This window comes from Rhopalosiphum padi, chromosome 1, assembly GCF_020882245.1.
Source record: "Rhopalosiphum padi isolate XX-2018 chromosome 1, ASM2088224v1, whole genome shotgun sequence".
Taxonomy (NCBI): Eukaryota; Metazoa; Arthropoda; class Insecta; order Hemiptera; family Aphididae; genus Rhopalosiphum; species Rhopalosiphum padi.
In genome coordinates, this window is record NC_083597.1 from 17,191,545 (window position 1) to 17,219,468 (window position 27,924).

General features: G+C 24.3%; 2 protein-coding genes across 2 annotated transcripts; both read right to left on the reverse strand.

Annotated features, from left to right (window-relative positions):
* Positions 1-863: 863 nt before the first annotated feature.
* On the reverse strand, positions 864-19,096 carry LOC132918222 (dynein axonemal heavy chain 2-like). Its single transcript, XM_060979357.1, has 50 exons — positions 18,990-19,096; positions 18,718-18,918; positions 18,522-18,649; positions 18,085-18,318; positions 17,657-17,790; positions 17,197-17,495; positions 16,998-17,121; positions 16,769-16,920; positions 16,591-16,702; positions 16,366-16,504; positions 16,060-16,274; positions 15,870-15,987; positions 15,652-15,779; positions 15,370-15,589; positions 14,947-15,288; positions 14,387-14,859; positions 13,964-14,308; positions 13,341-13,458; positions 12,994-13,130; positions 12,246-12,401; positions 11,976-12,187; positions 11,639-11,830; positions 11,284-11,561; positions 10,869-11,198; positions 10,672-10,781; positions 10,493-10,608; positions 10,106-10,416; positions 9,773-10,041; positions 9,567-9,706; positions 9,206-9,350; positions 8,247-8,279; positions 8,027-8,172; positions 7,637-7,964; positions 7,399-7,563; positions 7,149-7,318; positions 6,907-7,078; positions 5,966-6,545; positions 5,476-5,903; positions 4,876-5,251; positions 4,662-4,808; positions 4,284-4,590; positions 3,995-4,211; positions 3,649-3,840; positions 3,250-3,434; positions 2,811-3,153; positions 2,089-2,239; positions 1,728-1,882; positions 1,552-1,647; positions 1,327-1,474; positions 864-1,250 (listed from the first exon to the last, which is right to left on the reverse strand). Exons 1-50 carry the CDS (start codon positions 19,064-19,066, stop codon positions 1,096-1,098), a joined length of 10,449 nt encoding a protein of 3,482 aa, XP_060835340.1. The 5' UTR covers positions 19,067-19,096; the 3' UTR covers positions 864-1,095.
* Positions 19,097-22,171: 3,075 nt separating this feature from the next.
* Positions 22,172-27,855, reverse strand: LOC132916899 (uncharacterized). Its single transcript, XM_060977335.1, has 11 exons — positions 27,686-27,855; positions 26,687-27,026; positions 26,362-26,526; positions 25,478-25,600; positions 24,760-24,884; positions 23,982-24,148; positions 23,751-23,916; positions 23,558-23,682; positions 23,173-23,349; positions 22,769-23,081; positions 22,172-22,393 (listed from the first exon to the last, which is right to left on the reverse strand). Exons 1-11 carry the CDS (start codon positions 27,734-27,736, stop codon positions 22,172-22,174), a joined length of 1,974 nt encoding a protein of 657 aa, XP_060833318.1. The 5' UTR covers positions 27,737-27,855.
* Positions 27,856-27,924: the final 69 nt, after the last annotated feature.

The window sequence follows — 27,924 nt, forward strand, 5'->3', positions numbered from 1 at the left end:
ATATATTTTCATGTAGCTATTAGTCATAAATTAAAATAATTAATACATTTCTACAAATAATAAAATGTGGATAACTGATAGAATAAAAAAATTAAAAACAATTATTAGAAAGTTGGCGCCCTCATATTTTTTAAATATTAAAATAAATTATATACATGAAAGTACAGCAAGTCGGAATTGTGTAAAACGGTATAATATGTATGTATAAATATGATTTTTATTTTTTATATACAGTTGATTTTATTGCTTTTTTGATTCGACAACTTTGGCTATTTTGACTAGGAAAAGATTAAATTTGATAAGGTTTAAAGTAACTATAGTTAAAAAACAATTACCTATTATAATAATATTGGATTTGCGTAAAAATTCTTGATTTCCTTAATCTTTTGTTTTTGTTTTCCCTACTATACTGTTTATACTTAAAATGATTATGATAACTTATGAAAAATTTTGTACTCAATTTTCAAGCTAGTTGACCAAGAAACAATTTGTTATCTTTATTTAAATAAATACATTTAAAAAGAGTCAAAATATTTAGATAATTTATTTGATGATCAAAGCATTTTTTTCACAAGGAAAAGTGTTTTGAGACATAAAAAATACATTTCGTTGTAAACTCAATACATTCATCACTTTGAGAATCTAAAAAATCATACATATAATACCTATATTGGTGTATTGTATATTCAAATTAGTTCTTTCGCTGAATTTACTAAAATAAATTGTTTACTTACAATATTACTACTAAGTCCTAAAATAATTTCGTAATAAAAATTAAGCTACATAATATTTTCAAAGTACCTATGGGCAATGAAAATATAAATTATATTATTAATTATTTTAACATTAAATAAACACGAGAATCGAGGGTGATATACATTTATGTGATATTAAATATCTTTAATGGTTTTAACATTAACTATAATATTTATTTTTACTTATTTTAATTAAAAATGAAGTACAAATTTGTAGTTTAGTCAGTTTAGGTATGTATATATATTATATACCTAGACTTAATGTGACTACATAGTTTTAATGAATGTGTATAAACTATTACTAGTTATGCAGTTTAGAGCTTTAATATTATTTAGTAATTTAATTTCCCAAATTTAATAATACTGCTGTAGATCGTTTAATCCAATGATCTGGATGCTGTGACCCACTTTTTAAGTTTAATATAACTGCACACGAATAGGTTTCATGAGTTCCACTTCGTTTCGGACAATAATATACTGGACTTTGGTAAAAATCTAAAATTAAAAAGTTATATAGGTACCATACAAACTCTTAATATTAGTTTAAAAAATAAATTTAAGATTTTAAAACCTAGAAGACTCCTTTTGCCTTCAACGGGTAAAAAATGTATGATGGGTAGTTTAGTTATTAATTCTAATGGCAAGGGTTCACGTAAGCACAAATGTTCGTTATCCCAACCAGCACCTTCCAAATATAGGTTATGTATATATACTCCTTTCTAAATAAAAATAATAAAATATTAATACACATAAATTGCAAATTGCAATCAAAATCAAAAATTGATTATAAATATACGTCTGGTGGTTTTATTAAGTCATTCACTGATGTTTGCATAGGTATAAATTCCCAACTAAGTAAATCTATTTGCACTGAAGATTCTTTTGATTCATTCTGTAAGGTTAAAAAGGTTAAATAAATTAAAATAAATTACTTGAGATAATATAATAATAAATGCATTAATATTGTTGTACCAAGAGTATACAAGTTAAGAAACTAGCAGGAGATGTAAAAGCTCCTAACCAAATTGATACAGGTTGTTGACTTGTGTTTATCAAAGTTGTAAAATATTTTACTCGTTCAATTAAATTTTGCATCCACGCACCCAAATTCATTAAAGACGGATAAGCTAAAATTAATATACTAATTATTGATATGCTATAAGATAAGCTAAAATATGTAATTCAAAAATATATATCTAGTATTCTAGCAATAGAATAGACAATTTTGAGCACCTGCTATAGTCTATAAATTTAATAAAACTAATGACTTATCTAATCTGCACTAATATTATATATGTGTATTGTGTAATAATATAGATATTTATAATATTACTTTTTAGCCATTGATCTGGTACTTTGCCTTCGTATAATTTTTCAAACATATTTTCAATATCTGGAGGTATAATCATTAGGCTTGTGATTCCTTTTTCTAATGTCATCAATGTTATTTCCATATTCTTAAGTAAATTATTATAACACTTTGCCTAAAATTCGTATAGTATATTTTAAAATTCGATTAATACCATTAAATTTAAAACTATTTTGATATATTAACATTTCAATCGTTTATTAAACGAAAATTCTGTGATGTTTAAAAAATAAGTTGGTCTCATTATCATCTAAAATGATCATAACTTGCATTAGTATTAAAAAAAGGGACAACGAAAATATATTGTTGTATTATACTAATGGTAATAAATGATACCTAAATAAATAAGAATGATCAAAGATTTAGAAAAATTTTTTATGCAGTCTAAATTTGATATAGTTTTTCACAAAATTTAAATTTATGAGTAGATACCTGCCTGTTAACTATTTATCATAAATTCATATTTAACTATAACAGATTTTGTATGTTTTCTTTAAAATATAATATTTTTTTACTATAATTTAAGTCAACAACTATTAAGTATGTAATATAATTATTATTTCATTAAAAATAGTCTCATTTAGTACTTTTAGAACTGACAGTAATAATGTTTCTACATTTTCTACTTATAGATTTACTTAATGATATATTTAATTGGGGTATAATTTAAATTAAGTAAAAAATACCTCTTGAAAAATTACAGCATTCAATATACTTCTTTTTATGTTAATGTTTTCAGCAATAATTTCGTAATTAATTAATGAAGGAATATTTTGAAATATTTGAGATATTTGAAATAGCACTTTTTTTTCTTTATCGTTATCGACTGATGAACCATTAAATTGTTCTTGTAAAGATGTTAGTGTTTCACATAATAAATAGTTATCTCTTGTTAAATAAATCATATCGCCGTTCGAATGCTGCCCAAATGTCTCAGCTACATCTTCACAAGGTAATGTTTTTATGAAGTCTTTGAAGAATTGTAAAGTACCATTTTCTGGGACAATACAATTGATCAGTGACGATGACCTTTAAAAAGTAAAATATGAATTGGTTATTAATTGGTGCATATACTATTTAATGTGTTAAAAACGCAATTATAATGACATAACATTATAGGTATACTTGTAAAAATGAGTTGTAATAGAATTTTCATTGAAAAATTGGTTTATATATGTGTCCAAAAGTCTTTTATCCCAAATATCAGTTATGTTTCCACCATAAATAACATTTCCTAATAAATATTTTAATGCAGTCCAGGGCGTTTCTTCGTACTCGTTGAGACAATTGAATAAAATGTTTTCTGATACCTGAGATAATAAATCGTAATGATGTATTGATTATTTTTGAATGCAATACAATAATGTTTTTATGGATAATTTATTCACTTTGTAGTTTGTATCCTTTAGAGAAATGTATGAATAAATTGTATGCAAATTATAAATATTTTAATTTGTTTATAATATATTATACTTATATATGTATAACATAAATATTCAATGAATTGTTATTAAAATATTTTACCTCGAAATCGAAATCACTAAAGTCATATATTTTACTCCATCCCAGGCTTAAAAATTTTTTTCTAACGGTTAGTATAGAATGAAAAAAACACAAGTTGAATAGTATTTTTTTGTATTTGATTGATGCGGGATTTTGAGAATATTGCTCTTCGTTTATATTTTGATATAAATGCAATAAACTGGACTTTATGTTCTATAAGAATAATAAAAATATCAATAAATATATAATACAATTTTAGGTAAATTCGTAGTTTTGCATGTTACTCATATAGGTATATACTATATATATAGATATTAGATATTTAATAAATCATTATAATTTATTATGATTTAAAATTAAAATTGACCTTGGGTTGTTCAGTCGATATTTTTATAGCGGTTTGTAGTAAATTTATTGGAAATTTCGAATGTGGTTTAGAGCTTAACCATAACTTGAAGTCCGGATGGGCTTTACCGTCTTGCATATTTTCAATTACTTTTTCTAACTGTGGCATCCATGATAATAGGAGGTGACAATTCGCAAGAAATATCCAATGACCTTCTTTTTGTCCGATTTTTATTAAGCTATTTATATAGTATAAAATATATAATTAAATATAATAATAATAATTATTAATTAAAAATAATGAAAATTACTCGGTGGCGATTGATTCTTGACCATTGCCTAAGGATAGAGATTGAAATTGTCCTTTTTTATTGTAATTTCTATTCATGTATGTTAATATATTTGTTGGATCAGAACCAGAGGACAAAATAAAAATCAAACAATTTGTGTTATTAAGATTATTTAAAGTATGTTTTAAATCTAAGACCGGAGTCTCGGAAAATTGACGTCCAAGATTTCGTGATACAAAATGTTTGATAGAAAATGATAATCGATCTAATCGCAAACTTCTTATAATTAGCATGCGCTGAAATAAATTACATTTATTTTCCCATGGACCTAATAACACAAAGTAATTATGAGCAAATTTGTTTATAAATGTCAAATTTTTTTAAAGCTTTAAAACTTGCCAACTAGTTTTAGATTTTCTGGCTCCGGGGATAAGTACCACTTATACCATTCAGTTGAGCATTTTTCAAATGATTTTTCTACATCATAAAAACTAGGCAAGTTACATAACGCTAAAATGTTATCCCAACATGTTGCAGGTAACCAGTCTAAAAAAAAAGTTAATATTATTTCTGCACAGTGGTCATTTATATTATTATATTATAAAAGATATACCCGGACACTTTGTGGTAATAAGTTGTTTTATTTCTTTTTCATTTGTTTTAATTCCACCGTTAAATAAAAATTCTAACTCATCTTTATTTATTTTATTTTCTATGATCAATATTTTAGTACATATTTGAAACAAGAAAAGTAATTTATGGCGTTCGAACAATCCTCGACAGACGTTTTCATAAACTGCATATGTGTGATATTCATTTAAATTGTCAATTCTTTCGTTGAGCTGTTCTGCTGCATTGCTCTTTTTAATTGAATTTTTAAACAACTCAGTATAAAAATCCAACGAAAACTGATACATTGGATTCACTCTATCCAGGTCATTGATAATAAAATACAAAATGGCAGCACGTTTGGCACACGGTCTATAGCCCTAAAATATATATTTATTATGGATAATGACTATATATTTATTTATGTAAATACAATTGAAGTTAATATTTTAAGGGTTTAAATTTCCATTTATTCGCGACAACTTGCGTTTTAATATAAATACACTATTGCTTGGGTCACAGTAGTAAAGATTATTTTTGTTTAATTTTATTATTGAAGTATTTTAGAATATTGAAGTGTTCAAATAAATAGAATAATACTTACTTCTCGAGCTATGAAGATTTCCGCTTGACTAGTTAAAGAGCTTTGAAGACGTTCTTTAATTATGTTAAATGTTGCTTTCGAAGATTTTAATGTTAAGAGAAGTTGTTCGTTTTCTAATAACGAGCATTCGTTGTTATCCAATAACTTAAGCAATTCATCTTGTACGTCAACTAGAGATTTTTTATCTTTTTCAATATTGATGATCGTATTATCTCTAAACTCTTCTAAACCAGGGTTTTCTACATTAACTAACGTTTTTAGTAATTGTTCTTCAAGACCTTCTTCTGTAGTAGCAAAATCAATTACTGTTGTACGTGTTATTATTTCAGATAAATGATAATAATTTTTTATTTTTGTTGTAATGTAAAGTCTAAAACGTTCATTGTAGGCTAATAGCTTATTACCTATTCGTATAAAAAGTTTATTTCCTATAACAAAATAAACGTATTTATTGTAAATGTCTTAATTTAAATGGTTTTTTTTAACTCACTTTGTTTTATAATAGATCTAGATAATATAGAGATTATAAGTGGATCAATATTTTCAAAATCAATTTGTACCAAAGTTGGGTACCCATTTTGTAATGCAATTTCTAAATTTTGCATATTATTTGTTGATCTATAATCAATAATTTTCAATCCATTATTCAATTCAATATTTTTGATCCATCTCCATGCTTGACTTTGTGGATCTATTATGAATGGATATCGATAACTTTGGCTAACGATAATACCATTTTCCAAACTGAATCTATCATTGGATAATCCATGGTTGTTCCAGTTTCTGATTGTTGTCGGATTTGTTAGAAATAAAGTAACTTCAAAGTTAGGGTTGTTAAGAGTTCCATGTTCTTTTATAAGATTTAACCATAAAGTCATAATTATTTCTCGAGACTTAAACCTAAACGGTCCCATGTATGATATAAATGCAGTACTTAGAATACAATCTCCTGGTAAATAATCAAATTCCTTGTCGATTTGATTTAATGTTTTATTCCACTTCATTCTTTCTTTGGACAATCCATCAATTAGTTTTGTAGCTTTTTCCAAATTGTTTTTTAATTCTTCAGCCTATTTTAATTAAATGTAATCAAAATAAATTGCAAAGTTATTTAATTAAATGCATTTTATCATTGCGAATTTAATTGAGGTTTTTTCCTACTTTGTTTTCATGTAACATATTCTATAGATAAGAATTTTTTTAACAACATAGACGAAATAATATTATATAATTTATCTATATAATATGATGGATAAGATAATATTAATGTATATAGTTCATATATTTATATTATTTTAGTTAATAGTAATAATATATATTATGGTATCTATAAGTAGTATGTAGTAGTAGTTATGTATAAAAATAACTTATAAATAATATTAATAGTAATAATAATGAGAAATAGTTATTTATAATAATAATAGAACTTACTTTAGTAATAAGTTGTTCTTTTTTAATAATATTTTCATCGTAATCCAGTTTTTGTTGTTCAAGTAGACTTTGTTTTTTTGTCAGATTTTCTTCTAAATCTTTAAGGGAAGTTTGTTCTTCTTTAACTTTTGCCATTGCTAAATCTGCAGCCACTCTTTTAGGTGTTATAGTTCTATTTTAAAATATTCTCGCTGATAAAAGTTTTCATAAAATAATTTATTGTTCATAATTCATATCCTTACTTGTTGTACATTTTAACATATTTTTCAATAGCAACAACCCACATGCCTAAAGACTTAGCAGCTGTTGACTGAAGACCGATTTTTTCTAATTCAAATTCTGGATTTTTTATAAATACATCGATTTTTTTAATGACATTGTCGGTTACGTGATTTTTGTCAAAATCTTTTAACTATGACATTAATTATATTTATTAATTTAGTTTAATTTATTGTTAGTAGGTATTAAAATTAATCATATAATGATTTTTACCTGCTGTAAAAAATTAGGATCATTTAGTTGTCTTTTAGCTTCTGCCCAACTAGGATCAGCTTGTTTTAATGTCATAATGGCTCCTAAAACTAATTTCACACCTTCTGGTGGTACGGAGAAGCATTTCATTTCCGAGAGATCCTTTTTACTAAGAGCATATACTTTCTGTGAATCAAATAACAGGTAAGTAAATTAATAAATTACAATTTTTTATAAAAGTTAATTTATTTCATAATACATTTGTAGCTTCTTCTAGCTCCGGAATCATAAGTTTTAATTCCGCTAAAGCTATATTGTACATTTCTTGGCATTTTAATTCATCTTCTTTTATATTTTTAGAAATTATGTAGATTTCTTTTTTTTCATTATCAATTTCTTTAATATATTTAGAAATAATTGTAAACATTTCTTCACATATTTTAGTGTGCTTCGTTATTAGCTCTGTGACTTTTCCTAATTCCATTGTCATATCATTTATTTTATGATTAATGCCATTAATCGTTTGTAAACCATTTCTCAATTTAATTGACATATTTTGTTTTTCAATACGTTTTTCGTGAAGAATTCTGTGAAATTTAATTTTGTCATGATTGCATTTGAAAATAGTTTTATTAAATCATAAACTTACTTTTTGTATCTAAATATCATTTCTAAATAAACAGCCGGTGTTACATTATTTGTACAATTCAATTCAACTTTATTATGGTTGGAATATTCTATTACAGAATTGTGGATAGAAGAAAAAATAGAGGATAACGAACTTTTTAATTTATCCTTTAAAATTGAATTAAATCCGTTAATATTAATCAATAATAATATATTTTTTTAAATATTAATAAGCAATTTACCCGAGCTATTGTTTCATTTTCTTCTTCATGTACCTGCAAAAATATTATTAAAATAATATATGAAAATAATAATTGTTGTTTACAATAAAAGAATAATATATTAAATACTTATAAGCATTAGATTTTAATCACCGATTCGCATGGTATATGCTGTTGATAAAATGTGTTCCTCAAAAATATAAATGTCCCCCAAAAAATGCTCATATTTATATTGTCTTAATAATTAATATAGTTTATTGAATATGATATAGTTTTATAATTATACAATTAATACAGTAAACATAGATCAATGAACATACACATTTTGTTATTTTTTCTATCTAAATAGTTTTATATTGGTATTTAATTAATATTATATCTTCTAAATAGTGTCTGCCCTAACTCACAGATTATGCAAACCGCATCGCATACTCTGTACGCCTATGCTTAATGCTTATAAGTAGTTACCCGTATAAATAATATATTTACATTAATATTAATAAATATGTAGGAACTATAGTTAATATTATGTACACACTCCACAGTTTTTGAAATGCATGGTATAGTACATTAATACCATGGAATCTAATGCATTTTTTAACTTCTAATGTTTTATAATTTAAATATATGTATCTCTATTTAAAATAATGTTATTTTTATTATTTAAAACGTGAATTGTAATCGGATAATCAGTCGATAGCTAGTGATTACTAAGTTCAGGACTGTTGATTCAGATTTATAAATTTAAAAAAAATGTGTTGATTTGAAGAAATTTTAATTTGTTAAAATAGAATATTTCTTTGTTGTGCAATTTTTAAATAAATTAAAAGAACACCAATAAGATCTAACATAATTATTCAAAGATAAATAAAAAAATATATTAACTGTCGTAAATTTGTATCATTATTAATATAAATATTATAATATATGGTTAGTGAAAATTTTTAATTTATTTATATAGTTGGTATTGAAACATTTACTCTTTTTTCTCCAGTAATTGTTGCTAAAATATCAAGACCATCGAGAGAAGTTGATGCCACTTCCAATAAAGCTTCTTTTGGCCAATCCAAAAACCAATCAATTGTAGTACAATTTAATAACGCGGGATATTGCTTCAATCGTATTCTGTTATATAGGATAATAAATAAAAAAAGTATCAAATATTTAAAATACTTGATATATATTATTATATAATATTATAGGTATAGTATACAATATACAAAATATTGAATATATTATAATAAATGGTAGTTACTAATTATTTAATGATGTGTATAATAAATTAAAATTTTGTTGATACATATAATTTTAAAAATATGAAACAACCTAGTGTTTACTTACCTAAATGATTTTTCTATAGGACTAAAAGATAAAATAAAGTGTAGGTTTTTTTTAACTCGGTCTATAAAAATTGAATAAACAGTTCCGGCTGATTCTATTTCGTCTGCATTTTTAATATTATTTGATAATGCATTTTTGATCTAAAATAGGTACATAAGTGAAATTCATGATATTATTAATAATATTCTGTTAAATGACTATTTTACTTCTTCTAATTCATTTTCATTGAATAACCGTGTTACTTCTCCAGTACTTAAAATACTGTTAATAATTTTCAAAAAAGAATCATCAACTATTTGTGTATCATTAAACACGAATGATGTTGGTTGATTTTTTATTCCCGTTTCGGAATAAATTAATTTTAAGTCTTCTTTAAATTCCGATGTTCCGTATGATTTGGACAATTCAATCGTAAAAATACTGTATTTGCACAACCACGAGGCTATTTTTGCTAGAGTTGATCTACCTGACCCACCTAAGAATACATTTATATTTTATTTATTCGTAAGTTATATGTTAAAAAATCTGTTCAAATATACCAATGCCTATGAGAAGTATGTGACCCATGGGTTGTGATATAACTCTAACAATACGACAAATATGTTCTATATAATCCCTGAATAACAAAATGTCTACTGGCATAAATTCTGAGTTAGAATTATATTCTTTTATGCTACATTTGATAAACTGTTTCAAGTCCTCTTCATCTACGATTTCCTCGTACAGCATTTCTTCATTTAGAAAACTAAAAAATATTGGATTTTTTTTTGATGCAAACAAATCTTGGTATGTCAAATGGTAAGTATTTTCAAGAAGGTGATTTATTTGATTTAAGAACCATTTTTGATCGCTGAAATAGTTAGTAGGTAAAAAAGTTATATTTATAAATTATATTAGATAGCTAAAAATGAAGATAAATGGTTTACCTTGTATCAACTAAACGGTCATAGAAAACACGAAATACTTCATGACACCAAAGCCGCAACATAGGCACTTTAAAATTTTGATACTTGACATTACTAAGTAGTAAACCTTGAAATACCTTAAAAGTAAAAAATATTCATAGTATTACTCAGCCATGAAAATAATTTAGGGATATTGTTACTTTTGAAACATCTTTCAAGTTAAATAAATAATGCATTTTTGATGGAGTTGGAGTCATGCTAATCACTAAATGTTTATAAAGGCTTATCGTCATCGAAGTCAATCCATTACCTACGATGATTAAATAAATTATATGATATGGTATTGAGAAAACTCTAAACTAGAAGTATTCTATATTGATGTAGAGTTCGACTGTACCTATTTCTGACACAGTTTCATCAAAATCGTTTAAATGATGATTGAGTATTGAATTGTATATTTTATATATATCGTTTTCTTCGAGTGATGGTATATTGACCACACTAAAACGATTTAATATTCGATTGCTAATAAAGTGCTTTATTTTATCAAATTGAGTCATAGCACAAATGAGTAGCATATTTTTAACATATTTTGGACATTGTTTTTTTGTATCATACCAAAATCCATAATCGATCCAATGTCTAATCAATTCCAAGGAAGGCTGTACTCCACAAGGTTCTTTTATAGGCATATGCATATCATCCAAAAATACAACCATTGTTTTTCCTAAAACAGTATTAGGTAAATGTTTAGAAATTATGAAATCAAAAAACATTATATATATATCAAATAATAATAATAATAATAATACCAGTTAGTGGAATATACAGTTCTTTGGTGCGTTTTTCTAATTTATCTTCAATCGTTTCTTTAACGTCATTAGATGAAGTCGTAGATGTCATATTAATCTTTAAAAAAGAATATTCAGTTTTATTCATAGTTTCAAATGAATTTTTAACGTTCAATGTTTTGCCACATCCACTTGGTCCAACTAATAAAACTGGTTGTTTTTTACTTAAATATGACTGTATTAAATAATCATGACGAATGGTATCTACCGTTGGAATAATTATTTTTGAAAATTGTACTCTGTAAATAAAATACTTATTATACTTATTAATAAGATATTTTTAATACATTTTGCGTGTTCAAAGTTATAGTTATACTCTCTATCATATTTCCATGGTGTGTTAATTGAGAGTTTTTGTTCCCAATGTTGAAATTTACAGTAATTTGTATCGACGAAATAATGATAAACTGTATCTCTTATAGGAAACACACCTTCTAGTTTTCTTATATATATATCAATTTTCTTTTTTCCGTCCTCATTCACACAACCACATATTGACCAAATCATACTGTTTAAGAAATAATAAATTTTATTTGTAATTTATAAAATTATATAAATATAAATTGTTTTATTTTATTCATGGTAAAATTATTAAATAATTGTTCATTGTTATATCTTGACAATAAATTACTAGCATAATTAATAATACGTACCAAAAAATAAACCAAATCTTAATTAAAAATTTGTACTGGTCATCATTTAATTCATTAGGAATTTTATCAGCTAAATCGTGAAAGGTGCAACTTTCTAATAACTTACACATAGATATTATACAATTTTGGTCCGTTAAAGTAATTATTTCAATACAGTTTAACTTTTTGAACATAAGTAAATCATCGATGTAGTGTTCAAAATTAAATTTTATCTAAAAGTAAAATTTTTTTAGAAAAAAAACTTACAACTATCAATATATATGAATCAACCTCATCTTTAAACAGCTTAAATTTGCAATTATTTAACCACGAGTCGACGTATAATCGCCATCCATAATCGTTATGGTTGTTATGAATTATACCACATCTCGAAATAATTGCAGGGGATGCAACTTTTAAATCCTCTACTTCAAATATAAAAGATACCTAGGATAATTTAAACATATTTTATAAGTAAAGAAAATCGGTATAACGTGTAAAATGTTTATAGGTAAATCTTCCTTTTTATACATGATTCTTCTATCTACGCGTTAGTAATCTACAATTTTCGTAGATTGTAATATTATAATTGCATTGGTATGTATTGAAAACCTCAATATATATAAAAAGGAATATTATTTGTAAATTATTTATGTGTACCTAATAAAAATTAAAAAAAGATGTAGATATATTCAAAAATACTGAATTTAAAAAATAAAATAAAAATGTGAAATGTTTAAATAGTACCAAGTATTATAGATGTTATAATTATTAAAAAATACAAAATGTATTAAAAGGTATAGGCTATAAATTAGAGACAAGATAAACGCGTTTACAAGTTACACATTAATCAATTTATTATCGGTACTTATCCAGTAAAAATATAAAAATAATATTAAACCATAATTATATAAACGTAGTATTTAATATTTAATTTTAGTGGACTTTGTGGTAAATTTTTATCAATGATAAAATGTATTTAAATATTGATAATTCTAATTTCTAAGTGGTATAATATATCATTACGTGATGTGATTACTTGTTTTGGTATTAAAATGCGTTCTCCGTTTTCTAAAATTAAAATTTTAGTATCATCCATTATAGAACTCATATTTTCAATCCAATAGCTGTCGATTGGTCCATCTAGTATCACCCACTTTTGTTCTAATCCATTATCTATTTGAAATATTTACAACTATAATTTAATATCTTATCAGCATTTATGTACATATTATAATGTTATATACTTATATATGATTATACTAAGAACAAACTGTAAAAAATCTTATTTTTAGAATTTTTTCTATCAAATAGGTCTTTAATTGTATTCATTACATTTATAAATATCACTATATTTAACAATATATTATAGCTTATAATATTTACCAGAACAAATTTTTCGTGTAATCGATGAAAAAATTCCATCCACCCATTCATGTGAAGTATGATCATATGTGCCATATAGTTCTTTTATAGTTAATGTTATTGGATTTAAAACATAATCCTAAATGATTGTTACATGGTGTTATTATTCAAATTTTAAACTTTAAATTATATTTAAATACAATTAGGAATTAGGATATTATCAGTCTTATAAAGAATATATTATACATATATAATAACTATAAGTATATGTATATTGTTATGAATATTTTAATCAAAATATTCATTCAAACAATCATCAGCATAAAATAAAGTACTCAAAATAAATAAACAAATTCTTTATAAAAAAAATATTTGAAGAATAGATATTATAGCAATGACTAATAATTATACCTCGGGTATCTATTGTAAAATAAATTTAATGAGTAAGCATATAGATTATAGATTGATTGATAATTTTAAATATTAAAATTACTTTTTAATTTATTTGATTTGTATTACATATTAGTTTGATGTAGATATTGATTTTATGATAATCTGCAATTATATATTTATTGGTATTTGGTTTCATAAAAAGATTTATATTTATTAATACTTATAATATATAATATTACTATATTACTTACAATAACTGTTTCGAATGAATTGATTTGTTCACTTTTCAGTAAAATGAATGTATCTCTTAGTATTTTCCAAGTGGTGCTTTTAGCTGCTCCAGAATTTCCTATTATTATAACAGAAGATCTATAAGATTTAATTTCGTATAATTGAACTATTTTTAAAACAGCAGAATCGGTTGGTTGGAGATTGTTTTTTAACATGCTACGTTTTATTGCATCTATTAAAACTTCATATTTTATTTCAGGCGGAGTTATGTCAGGAAATAAATTATTTATCATATCCGTAAATATTGGTAAATATTCTTCATTTATACTTGTCAAAATCGTTTTATGGATTGCTAGTAAGATAATCTAAAAGTAATATGTTATTAAAATATACCTAATTTATATTAATATTATATTGTTGTATACACAGCGTGTAATATAAACCTCATTATCTGGTACTTCCGCGTTTGTCCGCTTATAATTTCCAGCATACTTTATTAATACAATTAAACTCCGAAGTCCGTATTCATAATAGTTTTGTTTGTTTAGCATTTGTTTGCAGAGTGAATATAGAACAAATATTTTGTTACCTAGTGTCTTAGCGTCTTTAAATCCTCCACTAAAAAGAATTGTTTCGACGATTAGCTTACTGTCTGGGACTATCATAGACACAGAGCGAAACATCGATTTAAAGTTGTCTGGTAAGTACGAATAGTTTTCATGATTTGGGAACGTTGTGGTAAATATACCACAAGTTGGCACTAAAGTAACAATTTTGTTTTCAATAACCAATGTTTTTAAATCTGCCGCCAAAGCTGAAAATATAGTCGATATTTGCTGTGTTATAGAAGACAACACTTCGATTTGTATTCGTTGAATTTCATCAAAACAACCCCAAGCTCCCTGTTGCACAAGTCCTTTAATGGGGAAAAAATAGAATATAAATTATGTTGAGAATGGTTTAAATGAACAGAATAATATGCATTTATAAAATTAATATTCACCTAAGAAAATGCGACACAGACTCTTGTAGTCTAGACTTTTAGAACAGTTTACTACTATAACAAATTGGGCTAAATGTTTCCCTAAATCTTTTATAGTTTCGGTTTTACCCGTATATGTTGAACCATTAAGGTTTCCACCAAGATGCATATGCACAGCTGTAGTCAAAGTTAAGTAACATCTATCAGTTAAAGGGGTGATAACTAATCTTCCGGAGTTTCCTAAGTATTCGTATCCATATAGTTGTTTGGTGTTAGTTTGTCTTATAACAATATCGTTTGATTTTTTATCGCAGTAAAATCGTAATTGACACATCCATTCAAATGCAGACATATCCATACAATCTAGAAAATGTTTTATTTGCATATCGAATGACAATTATTATTGTTAACTAATAATTTTAATAATATTTCAATATGGCATACTTGATCTGTACATATATTCAATTACATCTCTACCGTGTATCTCTATAATGATTAAAGCCACGACTTTTAATCTTTCAGTACTGGTTAAATCACTTCGGATCACTTTGGAGAGCTTTGTCAATATATTTTTTTGTTTTTTATACATTTTTTTTAAAGGATATTTGTGTTTTAAATGTCTGGATTGCACTAATGCTCGGGTACAATCGGCGGTCCACTGAATCTAAATTATATTTTACATTTGAATAATGATTTTTTTGTGCTTACTTTATTCATTTAATTTACTTGAGATGCTACAATACATAATTGTCCTGGCCATTCCAATATCCACTTGTCACGAGTTTTTAGATTTTTTGTTAATGCCAATTTTACTTGCTTTAATATTTGTTTTAGGCAATTGCGCATTGCATCTTCTATAATGTTGTAAGACATATTATGTTTTTGTACCTACCCATGTATATCATAAAATTTTTTTTCGAATATATTATATTTTATTTATTTACCTATTGAATTTAGCCAAATTTCTGCTGGTCCATCACATATCACTGATTGGTTCCAGTCTACATACTCTTTATCTTTAGAAAACATACCTTGTGCCTCTTTTTTTTGGTTGTTATTTGTCTAAAAATATAAAGTAATGTTAAAAAAATTATTTATAATATTAAATTGCAGTGATTTGCAGTGGTAACTTACGAGGAATTTAATGTTACGGACATTGGTAAAAAGTTTTTTTAAATGAGGTTGTATAGATTCAGGATTTTTAGAGTTTCCCAGTATCTCTAATAATTCGCAATTTGATATAAAATAAAATCTAGGGAATACGTGACGTTTTGATTCCATATACACTTCTAAAGCTCTCTGTATGACTTCCAAGCGGTAATTCATCGTGTTTAAATGTTTGAATAAAGCTTTAAAAAATATAAGCATTGTAGGTTTATTTGTATTAATTTCGAAATTTTGAATTCATCATCATAAATAAATAAAAATAAAAAAACATACATTTAGAATAACATGCTCTGAATAAATTATTTTCTTTATATATTTGTATGGTTATTTCTTTCCATTCTTCTGTTAAAATATCATAGTCAATGCTTTCTATTGTCATTTTTTGTCGTATATCATCTCCCATAAATATATTCTAATTGATCGAAGATAGAAAAAAAAATTAATAAAATGTATAGTAATACAAATATTGTCGAAAAAAACAAAACAAAACATATTTACTTCTAAATAAATATGCTGTCGTTGAACTGATAGAATAATTTCTAAAACTTCCGTGATTAGACCTAAAGATTTTTCTAAAAAGTCTGCCTCGTTTAGAAAAACAGAAATATATCTACAAGCATAATGTATTAGAAAATTTTTTAGAAACACGTAGGGGTTTATATTTTTTATTATTTACTTTGATGCCTTGATTGTAGTTAGCTGCACAAGATGATCTTCTAATAATTGAAAAATGTCACCATTCAATTTTATGTAATAAATACCTTTATCTTTGTAAGGTTCTAAGTGTAGATTTTTAGTGGCCCATATTTCTTTTATATTTTGTATAGCCTATGAACACAAAAAATAGTATTTAGAGCTTGCTTTAATTATTAATTTATTATTATTATTTTATGAAAATGTATTACATTGTCTAAATCTAGTTCTATTGTTGATTTTTTTGATATATCACTAATTTGTTCACTGTAATCTTGAATTTTAACTTCAACTAACTTTTTTAACGTAAAATCAGAACTTTTTTCGATTAATTTTCTAATAAAATACACAATTTAAAAACATTTCTTTTTTATGTGTGATTTAATATACTTTTGAAAATTGATCACTCACTCATTTATGACGTTTCGGACTTCGTCCCAATGTCTATCTTTCATTGCTGGATTTTTTAAATCTTCAATCACCGGTAATAGTTTACGGAATTCATCAATATTATTACGAGTGGTTTCTATTACTTCCCATTTTTTATTTTTTAATTCATTAACCAAAGTATTAAATTTATCGAAAAATGCGTTCACAGTTACTTTTAAATCGGAAACGTGTACATGCCAAAATAGTTCCTGTTTATAGTTTTTCCAAACTTCATCCCACGTATTGACTAGTTTCCAAACTGAGTGTAAAACCAATATTTCCTTTAAATATATTGAAAATTTTTTAATATATTAAATAAGAAGGAATCAGGTGTTTATAAATAATTAAAATATACGTGAAACATTATAAATTAATAAAAATAAACATTTGAGGTTGGTAAGTGATCAATTAAATAAATAAATATATTAATATTATTTCTTACTTCCTGGAGTTTTTTAATTTCAATTGAATGAATAAATTGTATTTCAAATACAGCAAGATCATCGTTTAATTGTTTTTCTTCGGTTTTTAATATTTCCAATTTATTTTGTATTTGTTCAGTATACATTAAAGCATCTTAAAAATAATTTAATACAGAATTATTAATGCGCATATTTATTATAAATACTCAGCAAATATACAGTATTAAATTTTTCCTTTTTTTTTTTTACAAACGACTCGGTAACGCGATTGTCCGGTTATTGAGTTTTAAACGATTATTTAAAGAAATAGAGTAGTAATTGAAATATTAACATAAAGATTTAATTTTGTAATGAATAGTGAATTTAAAATAAATCTATATGAATGTTTAAAATTCGATAGCTTTGATTTTTATTTATTTTTAAAGTATTATATTTTTTTTCAATTTACCATTTGATTTCCATTTTGTAGAAATCGGCGTGGTTTCTAAAAATGTCTGTAATAGGTCTTTAGCTTTTAATTTTAAATTAGTTTGTGTTTCCTTTAGCAATTTCAAAAATTCATTTTTTTTTCTTTTCAACATTATTTCGGCGTCTTCAAGAGTGTTCTTGTACACTCTCCAAGCATGAAACAGTTTTTCATATTTAATTTGTACTACTTCTGGCATTCGTATATTATTTATTTCTAGAATAAAATTTTATTAATTTTTAAAATTTGATTATTTAAATAGTATATAGTTATAATAGTTACTCTTTATTACTAAAATCAAATAATATTTAAATAATTATTTATTATTTAAAATAATAATAATTATTTGAATCATATTATTTTATCAATATGATTTATTATGATTTACTATTTTTATATATTTACATAAACATACGTACCTAATACTTGAACATTATCAGAAATTAGTGTAAACTCTTTAGCTTTATTATCGTATTCTAAAACTATTCTTTTTCGAAACTCAACGAATGAAATCATTTCAGTTAAATTTTTAGGCGGCGTCATCGCTCTAAAAAAAAAATAGTGGAAACTTATCAGATTTTATTAAAACAGAACTATTATTTAATTTAAATATACTGAAGGCTGTTAATTTGTATGTATTGATAAAACCCTTCTATGAGATTTGTCGTAACTTCAAGAAGAAGATCGGAAAAATTATTCTTCCACTCATCACAATGTTTAATAATGTCATCTTTTAATATGTTTGTTTGTACTAAAAAATGAGAGACTTGGGCAACTGGTTTAATGCGAGATATTTTACGTTTATAAATCAAATATCTGTAAATTTAAGTAAATTCAATAACATAATAATTTAATAAAGCCTTTAAGAAATAATAACTATAATTTACTGATTCATATCTTGATTGAAGTGTGTCGCTGAAGAATTGAAGGTTTTATATTTTTCAAAAAACAGTTTTTTATCCATTGACCATATGTTTTTAAATACTAAGAATTCATGCATATAACGCTTTAATCGTCTTAAAGCAATTATAGTAGCTATTAATATGTAAAATAAATTGAAACAATTTTTAAAAAAATAATTACACTAAAATATTGTTTTATTTACCTATATTATATTTTTCTTGCAATTTTATACATAGCCAATCTTTGGAAATTTCATCTTCATACGGAATCCAATTATTTCTCGATAATTGGAATATTTGATTTAATCTTGGTAATAACTTAATAGCCATTAATAAATCTGTTAAAAAGTTCGCTGAAAACGATAGAATCTCTAATAGACTAGCCAAATATTTAATCTATTCATAAAAATTGATTAGTGTTATTGGTTATAAATTGTATAGTTTTAAATTAAGTTTTTTTTATTTAATTCAGATTACCTTATTATCTTTTAAGCTCACGTGAATAAGTATTACTGGCGTTGGTCCTGAACCATCACCGACACTTAGTTCTAAAATATTTTCTAATGAACATTGGCAGTTGAGAATCAATGCTTTGCATATAAGACTGTCTATTTTTTCCACATAATGTGTCCAATAAACCATGAGCTAAAAATTATAAGAATTAATTATATTTCGTATATAATAAATGGTAATGTATAAGTATATTATTGTATACGTTATTGATATGTTCTTTAAAGCCTTCGTAGATGACCATTATGTATTTTATAATGAGATTGTAATTATCAGAAATTTTGACTATCGTTTTACTTCTGTAACATTTTAAAACACCACAGTAAAATTATAATGTATTTGAACAATTTCATGCATTTTTTTTTATAAGTCAACTTATTTTACATTGTAATTTTTCAACGATAAGCACTCTATTTCAAAAAGTATTAACTATATTTTATGATAATTATGTTAGAGTTTTTACTATTTTTTAATGATAACATATGTTTTTAATTTCATATTCTGAAACGAAATATATTTCTAAATATTTTTATGTAGGAAAATCAGAATTTGAATGAGTTGTTAATTAGTTAAAAGTACTTAAAGTTTAGATAAGTGAAGAACTGGACCACCATTTTGTGGTTACCTGATGTATGTCATTTCAGACCGACTATCTAAATGTTAAAAAATGATGATTTATAATAAATTAACTACTCGTTTGGATCTCGATTTTTATATAAAAAAAATTATACAAAAAATTTCTTGCTTCAGAATATAGAATTAAAATACAAGTTGAAATTAAAAAAAAATAAAACGACGAATTATAAATTTATGAAAATTATAAAATGTTTTTTTATTATAATGGCTTAAATTATTAAAAAAAATATTATTAAAAATGTTAATAGTTTTTGAAATAGTTAATGTTTACTGTTAAATGAATCAATTAGTACCTATTTATAAATATATTTTTGATTTTATGTATTACATATATATAAGGAATAAGGATTTTTTGTAAAAAATAATATACGCATACTTGATTATTTCAATATTTTTTTTTAATTCTCTCAATTCCAAAACTTGCACTCGGTTTAATTTAAAAAGTGTCAAATTGGCTATCTCTTCAGAAACTTTTAAAATTTCTATGTTACAATATTTATATTTATCTACACAATATTGAACCTGAAATATTTACATGATAGTTTAATTTATTAATATCTTTCTGAAAATTTACTTTACCAATTCTAATTCATCAAAACAGTGAAGTAAATAATCATCAATATCTATTTGTTTCCATGTATAACCTTGAGTCATTGGTGATGTAATTTTATTGCACATCTCTATTGATTCGCTGAATAATAGCATTTCTTGTTCGGATAAACCTACATTGTGCATGAATTTATATTTAATAATGAATTCAAAATATAATTTAAACTTTTTTACTAGAGCATTTGTTGTCAGGTTTGTATACATTTTTATGAAAAAAAAAAGCCCAACTGTAAGAATCATAAACAATATAGCTGATATACCTTTATATTTTCTACGAGTTATTAATTTAAAATTAAATTATTCAAAATATTATTCTAGATTTTTTTTTTATAATTTTTGTCTTAATATTTTGGAAGTATTCATAAAATATACCAATTTATTAATCATACATTTTATGATTTTGATTTTTGATAACGACTTAATGTATCAAAAATGTTATTAATAGTTATAGTGCGTCACTGGTATTCAAAGACAAAACAAAGTATTATTGTGGTCAAAAAGAATTTTTGGAAATTTTGAAGATCATTTGTTGAGAGAGTTTAGGATTTCGATATTTTATATTTCTATATCTAATTCATTTTGATTTGGTATTGCAGACACAAAAACACTATATTTCCTCAAATTTATTATATTATTATGTGTTCATTGACTTTCTTCAAATAAAATAAATCATGTTGAATGGCGTGGCGTATTGTATAGGCAATATAGGTACATTACTGTGTAGAATACTAGTTGAGTAGTTTAATCGGAACTACTCAACTATCTTGCTTATTTATACTAAGTTTAATATTGCGTATAGATTTAAGTGTTTATGAAATCTTTAATTATTAAAATGGGGCTTAGAATAACTATAGTTAAGTGTTATTAGCATTTAAAAAAAAATTCCCAATGAGATATGGACACAATCGTTTGACACACATGGCACATTATTTTTTGTTTTAGAGGTGGCAACTGATATGAAAAATTGAATGCTAGTAAAGCAAATATTTAAATAAAATTATTTTTCAATAAAATTAATAAATATATATAATATATTTTGTAAAATAATATGAAAATATAAGAAACAAACTCATACTAGCATATTTATATAATGATGTATAGTTTTCGTAAAAAAATAATTTATCTCATTTATATATTAAATAACAAAATGTTATGTTTAATACCTAAGCATAAAATTAATTAAAAATAAATATACCAGCTATTAGAGTATTGTAGTCGTTAACTATTTTCGATGCATTTCGATGGAGTCGCATTATTTTTGTTGCATTTGTGACGATGTTATTTGGTGTTAATATATGTCTGAAGCCAATCAACGACCAATATTCTATTTCAGTTAACAGTTCAAATACATCACTAATAGAAAATAAGTATGTGTTTACATAGTTGAATTTTTTTTTAAATATTTGCAGAAATTACCAGTCCATGTTAATCGTTAAATGCCAAAATTGCTCATTTTGATTTCCTACTAAAATATATTTATCTAGTTTTTTCTCATAGTTAATATTTGATTGATTATTCCACGATTCAATCGTATTATTTAATAGTTCTTGATAGGCGATTGTATAATTTTTGTATAACTCATGGAGTTTTTTATTATTTGAACACGGTAATAACCAAGGACGTTCTGATATCATCTGAAACGTTTGCGATTAAACATTTTTTAAATTTAAAACCAAATTTAAATATTGAAATAAATAAATATAGTAAATAATTGAAAAATGTAATTCCATCCACCTGAATTTTTTAAGACTATTCACAGTATACACTGATCACAAACCACGGTATATAGATAGATGTATCTACTAATTACTATTCTACTGTAAATATTAAATACCGATTAAAAATGTTAAAATATTTTAAAGACGGTCATTATTAAATAACAAGAGATAAATTTTTAATGTTTTGTTTGTATAAATCAGATGCAGCGTTATTAATTCCATACACAATTTTTACTGTAATAATTTGTTTTTAATAATTTTATTGGCTATAATACAGACACCGATACTCACATTTTTCAGCGTTTCAATTCTTTTGTATTCGGTCATGGCAGTTATGCAAACGCCCGAATATTTGATCATAAAGGACGGTATTTGATAACTGTTGTCAGTGTAAAATTGCATAGCTAATGATATATCTTCAATTAACATGGCGTAGACATCGTTTGTTTTTTTTTGAAAATAGGACTTCAGCTGTGGCCAGTTAGAAAAATAATGTAAGCTCTGTAAGACATTCAGAGCATCCTCGATATTACATGTAATACTCATCGCATCATTTAACAGCTGTTCGACTATATTGCATAATTCTTTCACTTCGTTTTTGAATCTAACATAATCCAATAAAACGTTTTAACGTGGATTAGACGGGATGTAAAACGTTGATTGGAAATAAATTTGTATGCTTTCTGAAATCTTACTCGAGTTCATGTTGATACCAGTCAGTGGTATTTACGTTGAATATTAGGTTTTGGACATTCTCCAAATTGCTTATCAATTTATTGAATTTTAACTCTATGGATTCCATGACTTTTTCGAACTCTAATCCTTTGGTAAATGAAAATTTTGGTTTTGGTAATGGGTGTTTTCCGTTCATCCTACAAGTAGAGGCATTTAGACACAGGTAGTGTTTCATTGTGATAGATTAAATATATTTAACAATTGGTAGGTTAAGTATTGGAAATAGAGTATATGTTAAAACATTAATTCAAAAGTTAAGTTAAATAATAAAATAAATATATGTATGTGTATAGTGTTTATTCACTTGTGTTATATACTTATATGTAAATATATGTATTGAGGTACCTTTTAAATAAAATTATTGATTTGCATATATAATTAACATCTTTGCAGCGATCCAAAAACATATGCATATCTTTAGTTTCCACTGACCAGTGTCCGTCATTTTTAGAGTTATAAATTTCAATTACCTTTAAAATATTTTGTTGCACTATCAAACAATGGTTAAATTATAGGAAATCAATCGTTGTTTTTTTACTTTAGTGTATATTGAAATAAAATTTTCACAACAATTCATCGAAATTTGCAGTTTATTCAAAACACTTTCCGTATTGCCAGAGAATAGTTCCGAAATTTTTATGGTTTTTCGGCAAATGTACACAATTTGATTTCCGAGGTATTCGTACAAACGAGTTATATCGGACCTGATGTTCATTTTAAATTAAATCATTACATTTAATTATTTCATTGTAACAATGCGATGCTTTACCATTTGTTGTAGTACTGTGATTCTTCAAAAATAAAAATAAATTTAACAAATATGTCTGGTAATCTTGTTAATATATCATTCGGTGATTTTACATCATATAAGCTCATGACTGGATCCCATAAAATTTGTAAGTAATTCAGATTGGATTTGGCTTCTATTTTGGCTGCCTATATTTTATAAAATGTATAGATACATAAGTGGATTTATCAGGTATAATTAACTGAATTGACCATCGATGGTTGATACGAACGGTAATAATACTAAAATATCTATGTATGCGTTTAATACAAGTAATGAAGTTTATTAAGTTCTTGAACTTTTAATAACAAAAGTCTAGTTAAATGTTATCTTATTGTTTTAATTTTAATATACTTTGTATTTTTGTATATTTGTAAGTAAAATAACTATAACTTATGGCCATAGAAGTGAAAAATTTAGAATTCAACTGAAAAAAAAGTGAAGTTATAAATTTATTTTTAAATTGAATCTTTAGTTTTTATAAAGAAGTTTAAGCAATAAACTGGAGTTTTTGTTTTTTAACTGTTATTAACGGTATTTTATCAAATAATAAATTATAGAATTATGAATGTTTTCTGAAAATAAAATACCTATGGATTTAACCTTGCACTATATAGTCTAGTTCTTTATCGTTACTTTTTTATTATTATAAATGTATTGTTAATATATTAGGCATTAGATAAATTTTATATTTATCGAATTAACGATTTTTAAAATTTTTTTAAAAATTTCACTTTAATCAATAAAAGTATCTACTTACCTTAATTTCATTTATAGCATTGTTGAATGAATGAACAAGAATTGATTGATGTTGATTTAATATTGTAAGAATTTCTTCAACACTCTTATAACTTAATAAAGTAGTTATAAACCGTAAATTTCTGACTATAATAAAAACATATCATTATTAAAATGTGTTGTTATTTTATGTTATACTTAGATTCGAGTAAAAAATTATCAACAATTACATATATTTAATATGATAACATTTTTATCAGCTTTGAATATTTATAATAATTAGAGTTAAGTTTAGACAGGTAATTAAAAATCATGTATATGATTTCTTTATTATGAAGATCATTTAGATGAATGTTATTATTAAATTGCTATAAAAAGTTTTTATTTACATCTATGTGTGTGTGTATTTGACTTGCTTGGTGTAATGGGTATAATTACCAAAAAGGCCATAATACTATAATAATAATTAAATAAATTTAACTGAAACGTGTAAGAATAAAATAAAAATTATATTTTATCTAATTTGTCATATATTATATATACAAAAAATTTCTCGTATAAGATTATTATGAATTGTTTTATTATTATTTAGCTTTTATGATTTGTTATAGATTTGTAGATTTTAGAGTGTATCTATTGTGTAGGTAATATATGTTTATTTCATATGTTATATAAAATAAATAAATAAATTCACATTTATCAAACTATGATATAAAATATAGAAAATCTACTTTACTCACGTCTAGTTTTCCAATAATCTATTTCATCAATTATATGTTCCATCATATATTCACATTTGGTAGGTACTCTTTCAGTGTCCATCAAGCATGTCTGAATTTCTAAAGTATATACGTTTAAAATATCTAAACAAAAAAAAAAATAATAATAATAATGTCGGTAGTTTTATGATATTATAACCATAATAAATGTAATTTATTAAGAAAAAGGCATAATTAATATTGATTTTAATAGTTATATATATATATATATATATATATATATTATAACCTTTACCTAATCATCAAAATTTAAATAATAATTATTTATTAATAATTAAAAAGTATAGATAATTAAAATTAAATAACTATTCCATGTTGTTGATAAGTGAATATATTAAAGTTATAGTTTAAATTATAAGACAATTATTAAAATTAATAAATATTATTGTGTAAAATAATTGATTAATTTTTAATTTTTCATATACCTACTTTTAATATTTTGAGGAATAGAGGAATTAACATTATTAAAAAGATTATTAATTAATAAACTTGGAGTATATTTTAAACATTTTGAAAATTGTATTACTACCCAGACAGTAATTAAATGTTCTTAGAATTTTTGGATAATATTTCTTACATAATATATATTTTAACGAATTTTAGTAATAAATTATTTTATGCTAATACTTATAATATTACGACTGATGTATCTATATTTATTAATAAATTACTAAGACTATGCGCTGAATTTTTGATACAATTATAAAAACAGTATATATTTAAAAATAACTATAAAACTATTTATTTATTTTTTAATTAAAGTAATCTATACCTATACTTAGTACCTAATTCTATAAATTTATATTTTGTTAATTTTTGTGTTTATATAATGTACAGAAACTAACTTTCTAGTACTTTGAGGGTTTCTTCACTGACACTTTTTGAAGTTTCGTTAAAATTTCCAACTATTGTTGGAATGTAAATACTAGGCATTCCTAAAAATTTATATCTTAATGAACATAATTCTTGGATAACTGCTCTGTATTGCTCGAAAAATTGATCTTTTTCACCTGATAAATGTGAATTAAAGAAAGAATATTTTTAACAATTTTAACTTTTAATAATAACAATGGGGGAATAGTAAAAGAGTTCATAAAAAATTATATATATATATAATATAAATAAAACACGTTATTTGATACATCTATTTTGTTCAAAAACAAAGGATACTGGCTGACCAAGAAAATATAAAGGGAGAATACAATGAGTCTAATAATAAGAACATTGTTTTCTCCACTTGCGTGTCCATTTTTCCGAATGAAATCAATTTTAAGAAATTAGTGTTGTTCAGTTGTGTGTTTTCGTTGTTGGTCGTTTTTAGAAACCACATAATAGAATCCGTGCGAGCATCGGGTATGCAAAAAGTGGCTTTAAGTATGTCGTTTTCATAAAACAAACAAATCATTTGTCGATCTGTGCTAACAAACTCCTCTATACTGGATATTACGTCAACGGACCAATCACATTTATTTAGGTACGGGAGAAATGTACAAGCCTTGATACGGTTTACCTGAAATTAATTTTATAAAATACATTATGTTGACTTTTTTTCTTTTAATTATTCTGAAAAATAATTATACATGTGTATTATAGTAAAAATATATTTCTATAGTAGGTAAAAAAAATATTTAATAGCCAATAATTACATTAATTGTACGGGTTTTACTGTATATATACTACATAAATTACATATAGTATTGGACTTATTGTACTAAAAATGTTCGAAGTATTCATATGATATTCGAAATTAGAACTACCAAAATATTTTTTTAAACAACCAGCTAAACTTGTTAGGATTGTAAGCATCAATAAAGTAGCATTTATAATGTAAGCATTATAAATATGAAAATATATCTTAATATGATAACAATAATAATTTTTAAAAATTCTAAAATGTATGTAATAATATGCCATTTAATAAATTATTATGAAAATGCTAAAAATATAAAGTTAAACTTTGTATGATTGATTTCACCATTTTATAAAACAAGTTTATATATTATTTAAAATGTTCTGCGTTTGGCACAAACAAAAATATGCACATGAAAAGTCCTGAATTCAGTTTGAATTTCAGTTGTTAATATCGAGTTTTGTATTTTGAATGATTCCAATAAATTGAATAGAGCTTGTAGGTAAAATTCGTGCAATATTAAATAAATCTATAGTTACGAGTTTTTTAACCGTAGATGAATCCATCTTATCCTCCTGTTGTTCAGTCATATTGTTGAAATGTACACAATGATGACTAAATACAAAAATAGAAGAATAACTACTTATGCTGCACTAGTGAACACTAAAGTTTGTATTTTACTATAGTTGGCTATACATAAAGTGAATTCGGTAGCTGCATTATTGTTTGTTACCATAGACACCTATTGAGTTTATGTTATACTTGGGTACATTATTAT

Bases quoted from the DNA above. Each gene is read 5' to 3' on its own strand.
- LOC132918222 (XM_060979357.1), bottom strand. From the start codon at position 19,066: ATGGATAAAAAACTGTTTTTTGAAAAATATAAAACCTTCAATTCTTCA. The intron at 11,199-11,283 runs GTATTATTATTA...ATACTGTTTTAG, and splicing joins ACTGTATATTCCACTAACTG to GAAAAACAATGGTTGTATTT. The intron at 10,782-10,868 runs GTACAGTCGAAC...TAATCATCGTAG, and splicing joins TGAAACTGTGTCAGAAATAG to GTAATGGATTGACTTCGATG.
- LOC132916899 (XM_060977335.1), bottom strand. From the start codon at position 27,736: ATGACTGAACAACAGGAGGATAAGATGGATTCATCTACGGTTAAAAAA. The intron at 24,885-25,477 runs GTGAGTAAAGTA...TTTTTATTATAG, and splicing joins AGATTATTGGAAAACTAGAC to TCAGAAATTTACGGTTTATA. The intron at 23,683-23,750 runs GTAAAAAAACAA...AATATTTTAAAG, and splicing joins TTATTTCAATATACACTAAA to GTAATTGAAATTTATAACTC.